The sequence below is a fragment of the Antechinus flavipes genome, chromosome 3 (assembly GCF_016432865.1).
Source record: "Antechinus flavipes isolate AdamAnt ecotype Samford, QLD, Australia chromosome 3, AdamAnt_v2, whole genome shotgun sequence".
NCBI classification, from domain to species: Eukaryota; Metazoa; Chordata; class Mammalia; order Dasyuromorphia; family Dasyuridae; genus Antechinus; species Antechinus flavipes.
Genome location: NC_067400.1, coordinates 64529207 through 64548295, shown reverse-complemented (window position 1 = coordinate 64548295; position 19089 = coordinate 64529207). Strand labels below are relative to the sequence as shown.

General features: G+C 43.1%; 1 protein-coding gene across 3 annotated transcripts in view; it reads left to right on the top strand.

Moving 5' to 3' along the window:
* The window catches only part of PLCD4 (phospholipase C delta 4), a 32983-nt gene that overhangs the window by 12703 nt on the left and 1191 nt on the right, over positions 1-19089 (top strand). The window contains exons 2-17 of one of the 3 annotated variants that reach the window (XM_051983550.1): positions 1962-2008; positions 2150-2308; positions 4140-4368; positions 5239-5368; positions 6416-6647; positions 12515-12716; positions 13410-13554; positions 14126-14278; positions 14818-15018; positions 16029-16124; positions 16271-16427; positions 16716-16832; positions 17934-18100; positions 18367-18502; positions 18615-18764; positions 18891-19022. In XM_051983550.1, coding sequence (XP_051839510.1) covers positions 1984-2008; positions 2150-2308; positions 4140-4368; positions 5239-5368; positions 6416-6647; positions 12515-12716; positions 13410-13554; positions 14126-14278; positions 14818-15018; positions 16029-16124; positions 16271-16427; positions 16716-16832; positions 17934-18100; positions 18367-18502; positions 18615-18764; positions 18891-18997 — 2406 coding nt within the window. In that variant the 5' untranslated portion in view covers positions 1962-1983 and the 3' untranslated portion in view covers positions 18998-19022. Of the gene's footprint in view, positions 1-1958; positions 2009-2149; positions 2309-4139; positions 4369-5238; positions 5369-6415; positions 6648-12514; positions 12717-13409; positions 13555-14125; positions 14279-14817; positions 15019-16028; positions 16125-16270; positions 16428-16715; positions 16833-17933; positions 18101-18366; positions 18503-18614; positions 18765-18890; positions 19023-19089 lie in introns of all 3 variants that reach the window. The other 2 variants (XM_051983551.1, XM_051983552.1) reach the window with 2 other exon arrangements.

The window sequence follows — 19089 nt, the reverse complement described above, 5'->3', positions numbered from 1 at the left end:
CAAATTTCCCAGTGCTCATCAAAATTCTTTCCCACCCAGGTAATCTCCAATTACATTCTATAGATTCAATTCAATTGTTATTCAGAGTGTCTGCCTCTTTGTGATCCCATTTGGGCATTTCTTGGCAGAAATGCTATAGTGGTTTGCAATTTCCTTCTTCAGCTTATTTTATAGATGAGGAATTGAGGATTAAATGACTTGGGCAGGGTCGCACAACTAAGAAGTATCTGAGACCAGAATTGCATTCACAAAGATTAGTCTCCCTGATACTTCCTGATACTTTAACTCCTGTGCACACTACAGACATACTAAAACAAAAGTTACTTCCACACCAAATAAACCAAAGGTACAAGGGTTAAATGGGCTTTCGGATTTACTGAAACAACTATTGCTGGTGCAGTCTTAGAAAAATAATAGTTTCTAAAATCAATCACTCCTTCAGCTATGCTCGTTTTAATTTGGTCAAAAGTGAACAAAGATATATTTCTCCTTATGTAATTAAAAACATTTCTAGTCTTCTTTGATAGAAATAAACAATTCTTCTAATTTCAAGAAATAAAGATTCCTTCCTGAAACTGATATTATCTCCTCTTCAAAGAATACAAGTTCATTTTTGATTGGGTACAAGGACTTTGGACTAAGCCACTCATAGTATCTTTTTTTTTTATTTTTATTTTTTATTTTGTTAGTTAAATTAATTTTTGTTACATTTTAAATTCTGAACTCCTTCCCTCCCCATCTGGTACTAGAAAAGGCCACCATTTGACAGATATAGACACATGTATATATGTATAGATATGTATTCTATATATATTGATATATTTTGATTTATATATGTAATTATAGATATATGTACATGTATATATTCAATATCTGAATCTTTATACACACACATATCTATATGTATATATAAAAAACCATATTAGCATACTTCTAATCAGGTTTTTTTTTAGGTAGATTAGTATCTTATTTTATATATCTTTTGTAGATGATCTGAATATTTGTAATACACAGAATAACTTAATTGTTCACAGTCATTCTTTGAACAATATTGCTAATATTTATACAATGTTCTATTGATTCTGCTCATTTCACTATTATTTCATGAAAACCTTTCCATGTTTTATTTTTCTAAAATCAGCTTGTTCATCATTTTTTACAGTATTCCAAATATTTTAAAATACTGATAGCTAGCACTTATGAATTTTTTTTTTAAGGTTCGCAAAGTGCTTTACAATAATTATCTCATTTTATCTTCACAACTCTCTTATAAGGTAGATGCTATTATTATCACTATTTTTATAGATGAATAAACTGAGGCAAGAGGGGGGTAAGTCATTTGCCCAGGATCTCTAGCAAGTGTCAGAGGGCAGATTTTAATTTTAGGCTTCCTGACTTCAGGCCAACTGCTTTATCCACTGCACCCCTTAGCATCTCTATTACAACGCAAGTAAAGTCTTAGTGCTTCTACTAGTATATTCTACAAATTCAGTAATTTCTAAGGATCATTTTAGCTCTAACAGTCTATGAATGAATGTGTAATTGTAGTTTGATTATTTCACAAAATTTATCATCATATCTTCATGTATCTTTATGATATCCTTTTGTTGGGTGTGTCGTGGTGGAAATTCATTTTTTTTTTGCCATGAAATTTTTTAATTTTCTCAATAATATATTATTTTTCCAAATACATGTAAAGATGGTTTTCAGCATTCATTTTTTGTCAGGCTTTGTGTTCCACATTTTTCTTGCTCCCTTCTTTACCCCTCCCTAAGACAGCAAGCAATCTGATGTAGATTAACTAGGTGCAATCCTTTTAAGTATATTTTATGGAGGAAGCTCTTAATCCAGAATAGATTAGAGCCAGTGTCCTCTGAGGGCCTTTCCATCTCTGAGTTTGCCCGCTTTGGTGTGATCTCTAAGATAATCCCAGCCTCTGACAGTCCGTCTTACCCCAGCAGGTGCCATCTGTGAAGGAGGGTCATGGCTTCTCCCTTGCACAGCATCCGTGAGTATCAATTGCAAGAAAGGAGGATGTGGGGAGGCGGGAGGCATTGGTGGGCATGGGGACTAAGTGCTGGAACTCTCGATGAACTCTCTAACAATCCTCCAACCAAGTCTTCTGTCCCAATGCCTTTCTCACCTGCAGGGCTGCCTCTGGATGATGATCTGCTGTTGATGCAGAATGGGTCTATACTACGCAAGGTCAAATCCCGAAGTTGGAAGAAACAGAGATACTTTAGACTGCAGGATGATGGGATGACTGTTTGGTATGCCCGGCAGGCTGGTGGAAGAGCCAAACCCAGCTGTGAGTGGCTGTGCAGGGGATGGAGAAAGGGAAAAAAGACATGGAAAGGCAGGACCAGCCTGGGGAAGTGCTGGGGACAGATACAAGGGGTGATGAGACTATCTATTGATCAAGCAGATTTTATTTATGCCTGAGGGTCCCCTCTGTGACTCTGACTCAACAGTTGTGTTTTTAGGCAGGAGAAGGGTTTAGGGGAAAGTATTAAGATTTATTATTTATTTCTAAAAACTCCACCTGAAATAAATGCTGACATTTTACAAACATCACTGGCCAAGTAAGTCCATTTTAGCAATTCTAGGATCACTCTAAACATACCATCTTTTGACCCATAACCTAGAAATACTTATTAATAATAGATCTATTATATCATTAAAATGGATATTCCTTCTAGCAGTACAGACAGCAATCCAGCATGCCTTCTCATCTTACATCATTCTTGTCTACATTCTCTCATAAATTCTTCATAGGCAATTCACTCATCAAGCTGAGATCTTCTAAGTCTTTTAACATTTAAAGACCCAAATAAGACCTAATCTCTTCAGAAGAGTTAAATAATTTGGTCCCCTAGTGAATAGGAAAAACTAAAGATTAATTTTTTTCCCTTGCAGAATTAGAATTGGAAAATTAGGTTCAATAAGAATTTCTAAACTATAGTTTATTTAAACTTCAGAGTCTTCACACATTGAGCAGCTGGTGGCATAGTGGTAGGAATATTGGATCTAGTCAAGAACACTAAGCCTCCTAAATTCAAATCTGGCCTCGAAGACCAGGCTGAGTGAGCCTGGGCAAGTCACTTTTTTGTGCTATACTTCTAACTATATCATACTTTTTACTTCAATTTCCTCATTTGTAAAATGAGCTAGAGAGGGAAAGGGCAAACTATTTCAGTATCTTTGCCAAAAAAAATCAGATGGGTTCACAAAGAGTTTCCAGGACCAACTCTATTCACTTTATTCACCCAGCTGTCCTTTTTCATAATAATATGTCTAAGACATTATTTGCTTATGAAGATACTCCTCCATTTACCAACTAAATTATTTGAGGCCAAATTTTTTTCATCTGTTTCAATCAAAACAACATTTTAAAATAAAGTGAATGAAGAAGCAGATATGAGAATCTAGATGTCTTTTTTTTTTATTAAGGTAGATATTTAAACATGTAAAAATATGTAAAATAATGCCACTGTAATAAAAATTTTTAAAGAATAACAGTTTATTTTCCTAAAAATATAATTTGTGTTAATGTGTAATAGTTTATATTTTTAATGAATTAATACATATCTTAAATTTTTATTCATTTAATGTCTGATATATATTGATAAATATAATCAGTGGTATTCTGGAGCATTCCAGCTCAGGAGGGCAAGTTGTTAAATTTTCAGTGTGAATATTTATATCTCTGAAATTCACAAACTACAAAATCAAATCTTGATTTGTTCTTTTATTGATCATCTAGATTTAATGAATTCTGCATGTAAAACTTAAGAGTGTATCATGGGTACATTTTTTTCCCCGGAGAGCCAATTGTTAAATATTTACCAGCACACTTCTGGATAAAACCCATATAAACCAAAGCTCTTTGGGGTACTCAATAATTTTTTAAAATAACAACTTATTGTTTTTCAAAATACATGCAAAGATTATTCAATTAATTTTAAAGACAATAAGTTTAAAGACCACTGGACCAGATGGTCTTTGAGGTCTCTTCCATTTCTCAGATTCTCTGAGACCCTTCAACACAGTCCTTGACTTTAAAAACCAATGAACTAAAAAACAAAACAAAATCCTAACTCTTCTCTCTCCTCTTCTTATTCTTTCCACTCCATTTCCAGTCTCCATTTCAGATGTGGAGACAGTGCGAGAAGGCCATGAATCAGAACTGTTGCGGAGCCTGGCCGATGAAATCCCCCTAGAGCATGGTTTTACAGTTGTTTTCCATGGGCGCCGCCCCAACCTGGACCTGGTGGCCGGCAGCATTGAAGAGGCACAGAGCTGGGTGCAAGGGCTTCGGCGCCTGCTGGAGATTATCACCAGCATGGACCAGCAGGAGAAGATGGACCAGTATCCTTCCAGTAAAAAGATGGGTTGTATCTGTGAGAGGAGCTTGGAGAATGGCATGAAATATCAGGGATAGGACCAAGGGAATGATAGGACATCGTGGACCAGGACTAGGGTGTGATTGGGATGGGAGGGGGATTTAGAAGTTAAGCACAAAGTGTATGTAGTGTAGCAGTGTTCAAGGATGCTGAAGTATGCTCAGTGCTCAGCACATTACTTGCTACAAAATAATGCATGCTCTATCTTTCTACCTATCTGTCTATCTCATTCATCTGCATCTATTTGTCAATCCATCCATCTACCTATTTCTTGCATCCATCCATCCGTCCATCTATTTCTTCCATCTATCCAACCACCTCTCTCTCCCTCCTTTCCTTCATCCATCCATCCATCTATCTATCATCTATCTATCTATCTATCTATCTATCTATCTATCTCTTCCATCCATCTATTTCTTCCATTCATCTATCCATTTCTCTTTGTCTCTGTCTCTATGTGTGTCTTTCTCTCTGTCTGTGTCTGTGTCTGTCTCTGTCTAGCTATCTGTCTCTCTGTCTCTCTGTCTCCCTCCTTTCCTCTCTCATTTCGGGTTCATGTTAAAAAGCAATCTCTCACACATGCTATGTTCACACCTTTTTTCTGTTTTTTTTTTCTTTTTCTCTCCCATGGTTTTCCCCTTTTGTTCTGCATTTTCTTTCCCAACCAGATTCATAAAGAAATGTGTATTTTAAAAGTTAATATACATGTATAACCAGAAAAAATATAACAATTAAACAACAACAACAAAAGATTAGTGAAAAAAAACCAGTAACAAAAAATACAACCTCTCCCCCCAAAACTGCAGCCTCTGGGTTTTCCTTTACCTTGATATAGATGGCTGAGTGATTGGTTTCAGCAGGGAGACAAAGACCAGGATGGGAGAATGAGTTTCCGGGAAGTACAACGATTGCTTCGGTTGATGAATGTAGATATGGACCCTGAGCATGCTCTGCAGCTCTTCCAGGTATGTGTCCTGGTCGGGAAAGGAGGAAAAGCAAATCAGTCAGTTGACCTCATTGCTCAAGCCATCTCTTAATATCAATTAGTTGTTCAATTAATTAACACTTTACCTAGACACTGTTAGGAAAGAGTATACAAAGAACCACCCAGAACTGGGTTAGAGCTATGGTTCCCTACCTTTTTGGGTATGAAAATTCATTTTTGATGACAAAAAATATAGAATAACTAAAAATTAGTATTAATCTTATGATGCTTTAAATTAGGTTGTATGTTTATATATATATATATATATATGTTCTATATGAGGAATCTAGGTGGCAGAATATGGATAGGGCATTATCCTTGAGTAAAAATCCTGAGTTTGAGCCCTGCTTCAGAAACTTATTAAATCTATGCAAATGACTTAAATTCTCTTGGTCTCAGTTTACTCACCTGTAAAATGGGGATAATAAAGTGCCTGCCTCCAAGGGTTGTTATAAGGATTGAAATAATGTGTACAAAATGCTTTGTAAATTGTAAAAATTTTATTATTTTTTATTATTATCATTATTATTATTACCAAATCTATAGTATGCATATTTGTAAAATGTAATATATTTATGTATATACATAGGGATTCTCTGAATCCTTCCAATAATTTCACAGCTGCCATAGTGAGCAGCAAGGTTGAATCCTTTGGCTGGGTTCCTTCCAGCTCTAAATCCCGTGATCTATTTTAAGTCTAAGGCTTAATTCCTTTTTCCTTAATTCTTTAAGTAATTTGTAATACTGTACAGGATTATCATTAGATTGCGAGTTTCTTGGGGCAGCGACTATCTTTTGCCTATTTCTGTGTGTCAGTAGTGCTTGACATATGGTAGATGCTCAATAAATGCCTGATATTGGAGATAAGATGAATTGTAAGATTTAAGATAAGATGTTGATAATGACAAAAGAGCTGGTTTTACAATATTTCCTTGAAACTTCTTTGCATGGCTGGTGCCTGTTTGGGGAGCTGAGTAAATGGGGACCAGGATCTCTGAAAACTCCATCCCCCTAATTTCCCATGCAGGCCGCAGACAAATCAGAGTCAGGGATGTTGGAAGGAGAGGAATTTGTAGAGTTCTATCGGGCCCTGACTCAGCGCTCAGAGATACTGGAGCTGTTTGAAATCCTCTCTGGAGATGGCCAGAAGCTGACGCTGCTGGAGTTTGCGGATTTCCTTCGGGAAGAGCAGAGAGAGGGAGAACATGCTTCTGACCTTGCCTTGGAATTGATTGCTCGCTATGAGCCATCAGACAGTGGTACATGTGTGGGAGTGGGCTTGGGTGGGGAAGAAGAGACTGAAAAACAGCTTCACAAGGACACCTTATCTAAGGCGAGAGATCCCTGGCCTCTGGGAACCATGGTTCGTGACTAAAGCTTCAGGGAAGCAGTGATTACCACAGTGACCATTCACGCAAACAAATTTAGGTCTTGAGAAGAGCTTCTCTTTCAGTCATTTTCAGTCGTGTCTGATTCTTCCCGACCCCACTGGGAAGTTTTCTTGGGAGAGATTCTTTCTCCAACTCATTTTACAGATGAAAAAACTGTGGCAAACAGGATGAAGTGATTTATTTAGGGTCACACAACTAGTAAGGGTCTGAGGCAGGATAACTCTGTTCTTCCTGATTCCCAGTCCAGCACTCTGCCCACTATGCAAAAAGCTGAGAAATCACTTAAACCCAATCCCCTCATTTTGTAGATAAGGATAGTAAGAAAGACAGAGACTTGTTCAAAGTTGCACAAGGTAGGAAGCAGGATTTCAATGCCAAGCACCTGATCTCATCCCTCATTGTTAGGAGACTCCAACATCTAACCTTGATCTAGTTTCGTCCTATTTCCTTTTGTTTTGTGCTCCACAGAGAAGGAGACTAGGTACTCATTGACTTTCAGTCTTCAATATCTGTACATTTTTTTTCCCTTAATTTAAATTTTGGGCCAAACCTGTTATTTCATCAGCATAGGGAAGTCTCCAATGAGGAAATGCTCCACCAAAGCAAAACAACTGTTCTACAATTTACAGTCTTAGCTGCCTGGAGCTCACATAGTCAGAATAAATAATAATAATGATGATGATAATGATAAAATAATGATGATAATAATACTTAGCATTTATGTAGTGCTTTGAAGTTTACAAAGCACTTTACAAATATCTCATTTGATCTTTACAGCAACCCTAGGAAATAGGTGCTGTTATTATTCCCATTTTATAAATGGAGAAATTGAGGTAAACTTGCCCTAAGTTACATAACTAGCAGGTATCTGAGGTTGAATTTGAACTCAGGTCTTCCTCCAGGACCAGCACTTTATCTACTGCACATCCTAGTGGATTATAGTAGATCCATATCTTCACTGAGCGGCCAGCTTTCTACTCCTTATGGCATGAGGCCTCTCCTGTCTTGTTGTGTCTTCTCTTATATATAATATTTTATTTTCTCCTAGTTATATTTAAAACAATTTTTCACATTTGTTTTTTAAAGCTCTTGAGTTCCAGATTTTCTCCCTTCCTCCCTCCTGCACCCCCATTGAGAAAGCATATATGAAATCATGCTAAACATTTCTTTTTTTTAAAATAGCTTTTTATTTTTCAAAATACAGGCAAAGGTAATTTTCTTTGCTAATGTTTTATTTAAAATTTTTACATCAATATTCATTAGGGAGATCTGTAATTTTCTTTCTCTGTTTTGGCCCTTACTGGTTTAGGTATCAGTGACATATTTATGTCCTTGAAGGAATTTGGCAGTACTCCTTTACCTATTTTTCCAAACAGTTTACATAGTATTGGAATTAATTGTTTTTTAAATGTTTGGTAAAATTCATTTGTGAATCCATCTGGCCCTGGAGATTTTTTCCTTAGGGAGTTCATTAATGACTTGTTCTATTTCTTTTTTTCTAAAATGGGACTATTTAAGTATTTTATTTCCTCTTTTGTTAACCTGGGCAATTGATATTTTTGTAAATATTCATCCATTTCAGTTAGATAGTCAGACTTGCTGCCATAGAATTGAGCAAAATAGCTCCTAATTATTGATTTAATTTCTTTTTCATTGGTGGTAAATTCACCCCTTTCATTTTTGATGCTGGTCATTTTGGAGTTTTTTTCTTTCCCTTTTCTGATCAAATTAACCAAAAGTTTATCTATTTTGTTAAGTTTTTTCATAAAGTCAACTCTTAGTCTTCTTTATTAGTTCAATAGTTTTCTTAGTCTTTATTTTATTAATCTCTCCTTTGAGTTTCAAATTTTCTAATTTGATATTTAATGGGGGGAGTTTTAATTTGTTCATTTTCTAGCTTTTTTAGTTGCATGCCTAATTCATTGATCTCCTCTTTCTCTATTTTATTTATGTAGGTATTTAGAGATATAAAATTTCCCCTAAGAGCTACTTTGGCTGCATCTCATAGGTTTTGGTATGTTGTCTCATTATTGTCATTCTCTTGAATGAAATTATGGATTGTTTTTGTGATTTATTGTTTGACCCACTCATTCTTTAGAACTGGATTATTTGATTTCCAATTGGTTTTTAGTCTGTCTTTCCCTGGCTCTTTATCGAATATAATTTTTATTGCATTGTGGTCTGAAAAAGAAACATTTACTCTTTTTGCCTTTTTTGTATTTGATCATGAGGTTTTTATGCCCTAATACATGGTCAATTTTTGTGTAGGTGCCATGTACTGCCTAGAAAAAGATGTACTCCTTTTTGTCCCTATTCAGTTTTCTCCAGATGTCTATCATATCTAGGTTTTCTAGGATCCTATTAACATCCCTAGTTTCTTGTTTATTTTGTGGTTAGATCTGTCTGATTCTGAAAGCAGAAGATTGAGTATTCCTCACTAGTATAGTTTCGTTGTCTATTTCTTCCTGTAAATGGCTTAACTTTCCTTAACAACCTCTTGTAGAATGCTATCCAGGCTCTTTTTTTTTGGTCATGGTCTTCTACTGTTTAAGGTATTGTTTTTTTCAGACAACTTTTTTCCTTCCTTTTCCAAGCTATTGACTTTCTCGTGCATATCTGTCAATTCTTTTCTCATTTTTTTCTTCCATCTCTCTTATTTATCTTAAACTTTTTGTCCTCTTCTGAGTTTGTATTTTGATCTGCCCTGTTACCATAGTATCTTTTTTTTAAAATAGCTTTTTATTTACAAGATATTTGCATAGATAATTTTTCAGCATTGATCTTTTCTGTTTCTTGTTTATTTTTTTTTCCCTTTTCTTTTGGTATATCCTCTATTTTTACTTTTATGGTTAAGCTCTCCTTCTGAGGTAAAAGAGTCACTGTCCCCAGCTTCTTCTGCAGCGCTGAGCCTTGGCTGTGAGTACACAGTCTTTTGTGTTTTCAGGGGTAGCTTTATTTGCTCTTTCAAGGACACAAACTGGTTTCCCAGAGTTTGTCTTCTGAGCTGGGACTGAAGCAGTCCACTGATTTGTTCCTCTCCTGAGCCAGGATTGAGGGTCATAGTTGCTGATTTGCTGTGATTAAGACCCTCTTATCAGCTTTCCCAGAGTCTATCAAACTTGGGTTGAACACCCTTTTTTCCCCAGTAAGACTGATCTTTCTTAAAAGTTTTTTTAGTCTATCTTGAGCTGGAGAGGGGTTTCATTCTATCAGACTCCGTTCAAAAGATTGGTTTCATGTGGTTTTCGAGGGAAACTGGGAGAGCTTGAGCAGCTTCCTGACTTTACTCCACCATCTTGGTTTCCACAAAGATAGTTTTCAACATTCATCACTGCAAAACCTGGGTTCCAATTTTTTCTCCTTCCTTCCCTCTCTCCCCCACCCTACATATATGCTAAACATTTCTACAAAAGTCCTATCTTCTCTTCTCAAAGATAAATGATATGATTTCATTTCCCAGCTTTAAACTGTCTTTTTTATTTTTCATTGTCTCTTCTTTACATTCCCCCCATCTGTCTTTAGTTGTCCAGCATTGGACTGAGCTTGAGTAGAGATGATTCAATGGATTGATATGGACTAGTTATTAGGGTATTTTTTCATTTGTAATCTACATCCCAAACTTTCTTTTGTCTCCCCACCTCCACCAGGATCCTTCCCTCTTTGGTACAGAGTGCTAGATTTAAAATTCTGAGACCTACATTCAAATCCACACTCTTCTAATTACCTCTGAGTATGACTTTGGACAAGATACTTTTGTTTGCCTCAGCTTCCTCACTGCAAAATAGAGATAATGATAGTACCCGACATCCCAGATTTGTTATGAAGGTAAAATAAGTTAATATTGTAAAGTGCTTTACAAATCTTAAAGCAGTATATGTATAAATGCTGTTACTGTTTTCATTAAATCACTTCCCTACTATGGACCTTAGTTTCCTTATTTGTCAAGGGGAGGTTGTATTTAATGATCTCTCAAATTCCTCTAGATCTAAAATTGTGATCCTACTTTATGGGAAGTATAGACAACATAGTGAGAGTCAGAGATGCATTGCATGAGAGCTATATACTAGATCCAGGTAGCCTGGATTCCAGTCTTCTAGGAGAGGAGAATTCTATGTCTCTATTACTGACCTCAAGTTCAGAATATGAAAAGGAAGAAGGATGGAACAGTAAGTTACAGAAATCCATCAGATTGTGAGTTCCTTGAGAAAAGGATTATTTTTTCCTTTTTTTTTTTTTTTTTTGGGTGGGGGGAGAGAGGGAGTGTTATTCCCAGCACTTAACACAGGGACTGGCATACAGTAGGTACTTAATATTTATTGATTGAATGACTGACAGTCAATACTAATGCCCCTCTGGATGCAGAATGTGTCAGTTACATTCGTGCTGTGCTACTATTTCTGTCCCAAGACTGCAGGGTGCTGAATACATATTTATTGAATGAACGTCACTGACATAAATGGGAGATGGAAATGATAAGCAGATGTGCCATCATTCAATCCACTGGGCACTGGCTCCTCAATTCATGTAGACCCTAAATAGCTTTTTGAGGAGGAAGACAGATATAGAAGAACACACAATCCCTGTTCTCTAAGGGAAGAGACAGAACATCTATAAAAAACCCAGGGTAGGGAGACATAACATCCTCATTGGATAATGTGAAAAAAGCCATGGGCTAGGAATCAGGAGATCCGGGTCTGACTTAGTTCTGTCATTATGCTGTATGATCATCCTGAGGCTGTCTTACAGTACTCATCTCTGAAATGAAGGTGTCGGCCTTTATGACTATTAAGGTCCCTTCTACCTTTAAGGTACTTATTAGATGGGATTTATTATAGGATTAACAGCTGGAAAAGACTTCAGAAATGATCTAGTCCAACACTCTATTTTATTATTGCAAATAAGTATCCTGAGGGCCAAAAAGGGGAAATAACTTGTCAAAGATCCTCGTTGTAGAAAAAAACAGAATTTGAATCCAGATTCCCACGGACTTCAAATCTAGTGCTCCTGCTATCATTGCTGCCTTACTATGCTATGTCACATTTTTATAACTAAATGAGTTAGTTATGTTATCATCATCATCCTATTTGTAAGTTCTAGAAGCCAGAGTTTTGACATGAAAATGACTTTCAGTGGTAGTACTAAAGGGGAAAGGCTCCTAGAGGGGGCATTTCTTAATCAAAATTTGGGGTGTGAGTTGGAACATGGTTTGGAGAATAGATGAAGCAGGGGTTTCCAAGTGAGGGGGAAGTTTGATGGGATGCATACACAAGAGATTCTAACTCCACTGTCCCCCTTTTCATCCCTCTGCTCCAATCTCACTCAAACCTTAGAATTAGAAGAGGCTTGCAAGTCTAGTTCCATTCAGGAATTCTTAACTTGGGAACCGTGAGACTGTTTCTAAAATATTTTGTTAATTGTATTTCAGTGTAATTGGTTCCCTTTGTAAAAATATTTGGTTTTATGCATTTAAAAACATGATTTTGAGAAGGGGTCCTGGAACTTTATCAGTCTTTCCAAGGGGGGGGGGGGTGTTAATCACAAAAAAGGTAAAGATCCTTCAGCTCTGATCCACTGCATATTGTCAGGGACCTAGGCGGTCACCACCAGCCCAAGCCATTGAGGAAACAAGTAGCCCCGTTGCTTTTGGCTGAAGTTAAAGCCAGGCAGTCTAGCGTGGGGGTGGGGTGGGGCAGAGCTATAGTGGCTATTTCCACCTGCCATCCTTTTCTCTACAGCCAAACTGCGGCACGTCCTGACCATCGATGGCTTTCTCGCGTACCTCTGTTCCCCCGATGGAGATATCTTCTCTCCAGCTTGCCGCCCTGTCTACCAGGACATGAGCTACCCGCTGAATCATTACTTCATTCACTCCTCACACAACACTTACCTGCTGGGGGACCAGTTTCGAGGACAGAGCAGTGTGGAAGGCTACATACGGTGTGAAGCATGGGGAGGGGTGGGGGAAATCATGAAGGACCCCGGGGGGTCTAGAGTCCCTTGAAGGAGACGGAAGGAGGGCTGAAGATCCATAGTGAGGGGAGATCGGAGGTGTTGGGGATACCAGAAAGTCTGTGGGGTGTCAGTAGATCTGGGGATCTGAAAACAGAGCAGGTGGAGTTCCTATCATTGATTGAGTTCCTTCCCTCTCTTATCATGGATTTAATGGAACTTCATGGAATTTAAGGGAGGAGGGTGGCTATTTGGGAGCTTCTGAATTTGAATCCCAGCCTTGCCACTTAATTAGCTTAACCTCTTGGGACCATGGCCTTTAAAATGAGAGGATTGGACTCGATCTCCAAGGTCCCTTCTATTTCTAAAATCCTGTGATCCATTCATTCATTCATGTAACAAACATTTGTAATCTAATGGAAAGAGCATGTGGCTAGGAAACTGAAGACCTGAGTGTGAATCTCGGCTTTGCTATTTCGTGGACTTTGGGAGTCACAGAACTAAAAAAATACCGCCCCCCCCTCCCGACCTCCCAGCACTATCATTAAGCTCAAAGGAAAAAGGTGGGAGGAACTCTTTCTGCCGAGCTCCAGAGCTCCAATATAGATGGATGTGAGGAAGCACTGTTATGGGCACGGCTATGTCTGACCCTTTGTCCCCCTGGTCGGAGGGGTCCTGCAGGGCTCTCAAGTGTGGATGTCGCTGTGTGGAAGTGGACGTATGGGATGGACCCAGTGGGGAACCCATTGTTTACCACGGACACACACTGACTTCTCGGATCCCCTTCCAAGATGTCGTGGCCACCATTGCCCAGTATGCCTTCCAGGTGTGGATGCTGAGTCTAGGCCCAAGTGAGGCAGGAAGGTCCTGGCTGGGGCTGAGAGATAGGGACCTGGGGCTCGGGCATCTAAGGGGCAGGGAGGGCTAGAGGCCTGATGGATGGAGACCTGATTGCCCTGGCCAATGAATAAATCAGCCGGGGGGGGGCCTCTTCTCTGTATTAGCAATCTGTGGCTGAGGCTGTACTCAGAGCAGCAGCGTGTGCTCTTCTGGCATACTTTGGAGAGCCCAGGGTCACCTCTAAGGAGAGGAATATTAAATGTTGTGAAATGAGATGAATGGTGCTGTGCTTTCCACAGATCTAGGATCTAGGCCAGCCCCAAAGGCCCCAAAGAGCCATTAGTAATCCTGGCCCTTTAGAGAGTGGCCTCTGGGATTGAGATTGAGACCTAGCTTGATATTCTAAGATGCTGATAGCAGCTGTGCTCCAGGGCTAAGGAGACCTGGGGAAATGCTAGGTGAGGACTCTGGGTTAGAAAGTGTTAGGGGAGAGTGGGAGATGCTCTTTAAGAGGTCTGGAGCCAGCATCTAAAACCAATACTGCTTCTCTGATCCAGACATCAGACTTCCCAGTCATAGTGTCCCTGGAGAATCACTGCAGCTGGGAACAACAAGAGGTCATTGCCCAGCACCTGACAGAGATCCTGGGAGACCGACTGCTTAATACGACCTTGGATGGGCTCCTGCCCACCCAACTGCCATCACCAGAGGTATGGGTATCCTTATTCTCTCACTAGAAGACTCAATAAATGGACCAGATTTAACATCAATTTTTAGATTTTGGATTATAGACCAGAAGCTCTTTAATCATTTTTTTGAGTCACAGATCCTTTTGGCAATCTGCAAAAGCTTATCAATCAGCCTCTTTTCAGAATGTTTTTAAATGCATAATGTAGAATGAAACAAAGTAATCCAAAGTTAATGAAAATAAACATGTAATTCCCTTCCCTGAAAGTTCACAGACACCCCCATCCCTTCACCCCCCCCCCCCCGAAATCTATGCACAGGAAAAGAATTCAAGTCTTCTGACTCCAAATCAGAGCTTTCTGTCCTGCTCAGACATCCTCCACCTCAGGTGGCCCAGGCCTTTGTTCCCCATTTTGCCTGAGGAGCCAGTCTCCCTCTGTGGGATGATCTGCAGATGATCCTCCTGCTTGTTTCAGTGGGAGCAGTTTCAGAATGGTTCTAGAGAAAGTTTTGGAAGCTATCCTGCTGTCCTGCCTCATCTCCCTTCCTTTCATGCTGTCAGGAACTTCGAGGGAAGATTCTCCTCAAGGGGAAGAAGATGGGGACATTGGAAGAGGAGCTTGGGGAGGCTCCGGGGGAGCCTGAGGAGCTGGAAGAGCCTGAAGAAGAGGAAGAGCCCGAGCCGGAACTGGAGCCCGATGTGTTGGACTTTGATGAGACAGCCCGAAATGAGGACAAGAGGAAAAAGAAAGTGGGACTTGAGGTAGTTTTAACCTGGCTGCTGGGACCCTTGTATCTGTGTTCCACTCTCTCTGCTCAGCTGTGCAACAGTTAATGAAGCCCTGGTGGAGATTCAGAGAAGTAATGAGCAGAAATCTGTGTTCTTGAGGGGGCTTGCATTGTGCATGTGTGTGTGTGAGAGAGAAAGCGTACTTGGGAAAGCGACGGACGCGGTGAAAAACCTGCCGGAGGTCATTTATGCAAGTCCGTGTGTGAGAGAACACCCCGTGTGTGAGAGCTGCCCTGACTGGTGATGGGGACCACGCTGTCCGGGAAGTTAGGCAGGGAAAGTTTTCTGCAGCCGAGTTTTGAGCCAAGTTTAGAAGAGAAGATAGATACATGGGCAGACGTGGAGGGACGGCCTCCCAGGTGTGACAAGGCGGTGGCTGGGGGTATGAACTAGAGACAGAGCACTGAGACGGGGAAGGGGTGCCAGAAAAGACAGGGGCGTGTGCAATTGGAGGAACCCTCCGAGGTTCGTCATCAGAAGCTGAGATCTAGGTCTGTCTGTTGTATTGTTTCTCTGATGAGGCTCTTCACCTTATCCAGCTGGCAAGACACCTGGCTGTTTGTGTTTAATCTAAATGGGAATTCTGGAAAGCAAGCCCAAAGACATCATTCTGGGGTCCCCCAGACTTAGGATGCAAAGCATTAACAACTATCTCTACTCATGCACTTAGACAGGCCTTTTTCAAATCAACAAACATTTATTAAGCACCTACTGGGTGCAGAACCCTACTAGGCACTGGCTGGGGGGAAGATACGAAGTTTAGCTATGTTAATAGGTTTTAAAAGAGACACTCCCCATTGCTTTTCAGTGCCTGCCCTCTCCCCCATCCTCACCCTGCCCCCAATTCTAACTCTTAATTGCAAGAGAACATCTGATGCATAATGAATGTGCACAGGCAGACCATCCATACCCAGAAGCATATGGTGGGTTCCCCTGACACCATTAGGGTATCCAGGCTGCATTTATTCCCATTCCCACCCCAGGTTGTGTCCTGTCGGCTGTTGTGTCCGTCTGCGTGTTGTCAGACTGGGCCCCAGGCCCTTGGCCCCATGTCTGGGTCCCCTCTCCTGCCCAAGCAGGTGAGGTGGGGAGGGAAGGGATGGGAGGAGAATCCTAGTGGCGGTGGTGGGGAGGCCCTTAGCATGAGGGGATGGTTCGATCCCAGGCCAGGATCTTCTCTTTCCTTTCTGTCCCGTTTCCACTACCCCCGTTTTCTTCTCTCTAGAAATCCAAGACCACCCTGTGTCCAGCCCTGTCGGCCCTGGTTGTCTATATGAAGAGCGTCCCGTTTCGGAGCTTTGCACACTCGAAGGCTCACTACCGCCTCTACGAGACGTCGTCCTTCTCTGAGACAAAGGCCCGGCGCCTGGTCAAGGAGGCCGGTCAGGACCAGTACAAAGTGGAAACCAGAGGGATATGGGCTGGGTGGGGTGTACCAGGGCACCACAGTACTGGGCAGCTGCCAAGGCCGGAGAGGGAGGGAGTGATGGGGGGAGCGGGAGGACAGGAGGGGCAGACAGACAAACAGAAGAGAGCTGAAGGTCACCCAAGAGGAGGAGACTGAGGGTCATGTAGCAGTCACTCAGGTCCCCCAAAGACAGGTCCCGGGGAAGAGCAGCGTGAGGGATGAGGGCTCCGACACTACCCCTCAATCCCAGCTCCTTTTGCAGGGAACGAATTTGTGCAACACAACGCGTGGCAGCTGAGCCGAGTGTATCCCAGTGGTCTGAGGACAGATTCCTCCAACTACAGCCCTCAGGAGCTCTGGAATGCAGGCTGCCAGATGGGTAAGAGGCCGGGGGTCCAGACAGACACCCAGGAGAGAGATGCTCTGGGGGGTGGGGGGAGGAGACCAGACAGACACCCAGGAGAGAGATGCTCTGGGCGGGGGGGGAGACCAGACAGACATCCAGGAGAGAGATGCTCTGGGGGGGGGGGGAGACCAGACAGACACCCAGGAGAGAGATGCTCTGGGGGGGGGGGGAGGAGACCAGACAGACACCAGGAGAGAGATGCTCTGGGGGGTGGGGGGAGACCAGACAGACACCCAGGAGAGAGATGCTCTGGGGGGGGGGGGGGGAGACCAGACAGACACCCAGGAGAGAGATGCTCTGGGGGGTGGGGGGAGACCAGACACACCCAGGAGAGAGATGCTCTGGGGGGGGGGGGAGACCAGACAGACACCCAGGAGAGAGATGCTCTGGGCGGGGGGGGAGACCAGACAGACACCCAGGAGAGAGCTGCTCTGGGGGGTGGGGGGAGACCAGACAGACACCCAGGAGAGAGATGCTCTGGGGGGGGGGGGGGGGGGGGGAGACCAGACAGACACCCAGGAGAGAGATGCTCTGGGGGGTGGGGGGAGACCAGACAGACACCCAGGAGAGAGATGCTCTGGGGGGGGGGGGGGGAGACCAGACAGACACCCAGGAGAGAGATGCTCTGGGGGGGGGGGGAGACCAGACAGACACCCAGGAGAGAGATGCTCTGGGGGGGGGGGGAGACCAGACAGACACCCAGGAGAGAGATGCTCTGGGGGGTGGGGGGAGGAGACCAGACAGACACCCAGGAGAGAGATGCTCTGGGGGGGGGGGGGAGACCAGACAGACACTCAGGAGAGAGATGCTCTGGGGGGGGGGAGACCAGACAGACACCCAGGAGAGAGATGCTCTGGGGGGGGGGGGGGAGACCAGACAGACACCCAGGAGAGAGATGCTCTGGGGGGTGGGGGGAGGAGACCAGACAGACACCCAGGAGAGAGATGCTCTGGGGGGAGGGGGGGAGCCCAGAGTAGAGATGCACTGGGGGGAGAAGGGGGGAGGCCAGGGGGGGCAATGGGCCTTGCAGCACAGTCTGATTTGTTCCCCCTCCCTCTGCTCTGACCTATCAAGTGGCCCTGAACATTCAGACTGCAGGGCTGGAGATGGATCTTTGTGACGGGCTTTTCAGTCAGAATGGCAGCTGTGGCTACGTGCTGAAGCCAGCTTTCCTGTGTGACCCCCAAAGTTCCTTCCACCCCGAGAGACCCCCCAGTCCCACTCTGACTCTTCTCATTCAGGTGTGGCGCTACAAGGAAACAGAGCATGAGTGTGTGTGGAGGAAGTGGGGCAGGAGGGCTGGGATGAGTGTGGGTGGAGTGAACATGTTCAGTCTTACTGTTCTGTCTGGATGTGTTTTAAACTGCAAAGTTCCTCTGGGGAAAGAAACTTAAAGCCTAGCAAACTCCACCTTGGGAAATGACCCCAGACATTCTGGGACTAAGACAGAACTGGGGGGCCCGGGGGGTACGTGGGCAGCTGTGGGTCAGTGACTCTCTGACCGCAGGTGATCAGTGGTCAGCAGCTACCCAAAGTGGCCAACAGCAAAGAAGGCTCGATTGTGGATCCCCTGGTGCGGGTGGAAATCTACGGCGTGCCCGGAGACACAGCGCGGCAAGAGACCAGCTACGTGGAGAACAATGGTGAGGAGCCTGGGCCAGGCCGCCCGGCCTGGGGAGGGGTGGGCGGGCATCGCCCCACCCCCTCCCTCTTTCTCAGCATTTCCTGTAGTCAAGGCTGTCTCCTGCCCAGCAGGTTTTAATCCCTACTGGGGGCAGACGCTGCAGTTCCGAGTGCGAGTGCCAGAGCTGGCCCTGCTGCGGTTTGTGGTGGAGGACTATGACAGGGCCTCGAGAAATGACTTTGTGGGTCAGTACACACTGCCTTGGACCTGTGTCCAACAAGGTGAGTGCGTCTGCCCCCCCAGCCCTGGGGGTCTCTGCGAGCGAGCCCGACCTAGGGAAGGGACAAGGGTCTTCATGGCCCCTTCCCTCCCGTACCGGGCCACAGCGGGCTTTATTCCTCACTCAGGTTACCGTCACATCCATCTTCTCTCTAAGGACGGGACGAGCCTCCACCCCGCCTCCATCTTTGTGCACATCCAGATCCGGGAAGAGCTGGATGAGGACGGAGACTGAGGGAGAGGCGCCAGCAGGACTCCGGGTAGGGAGCAGTAAGAGGTAGCAGGGAAGGCTGTGGGGTGCGGATGGCCTTTCTCCAAGCCTTGCCC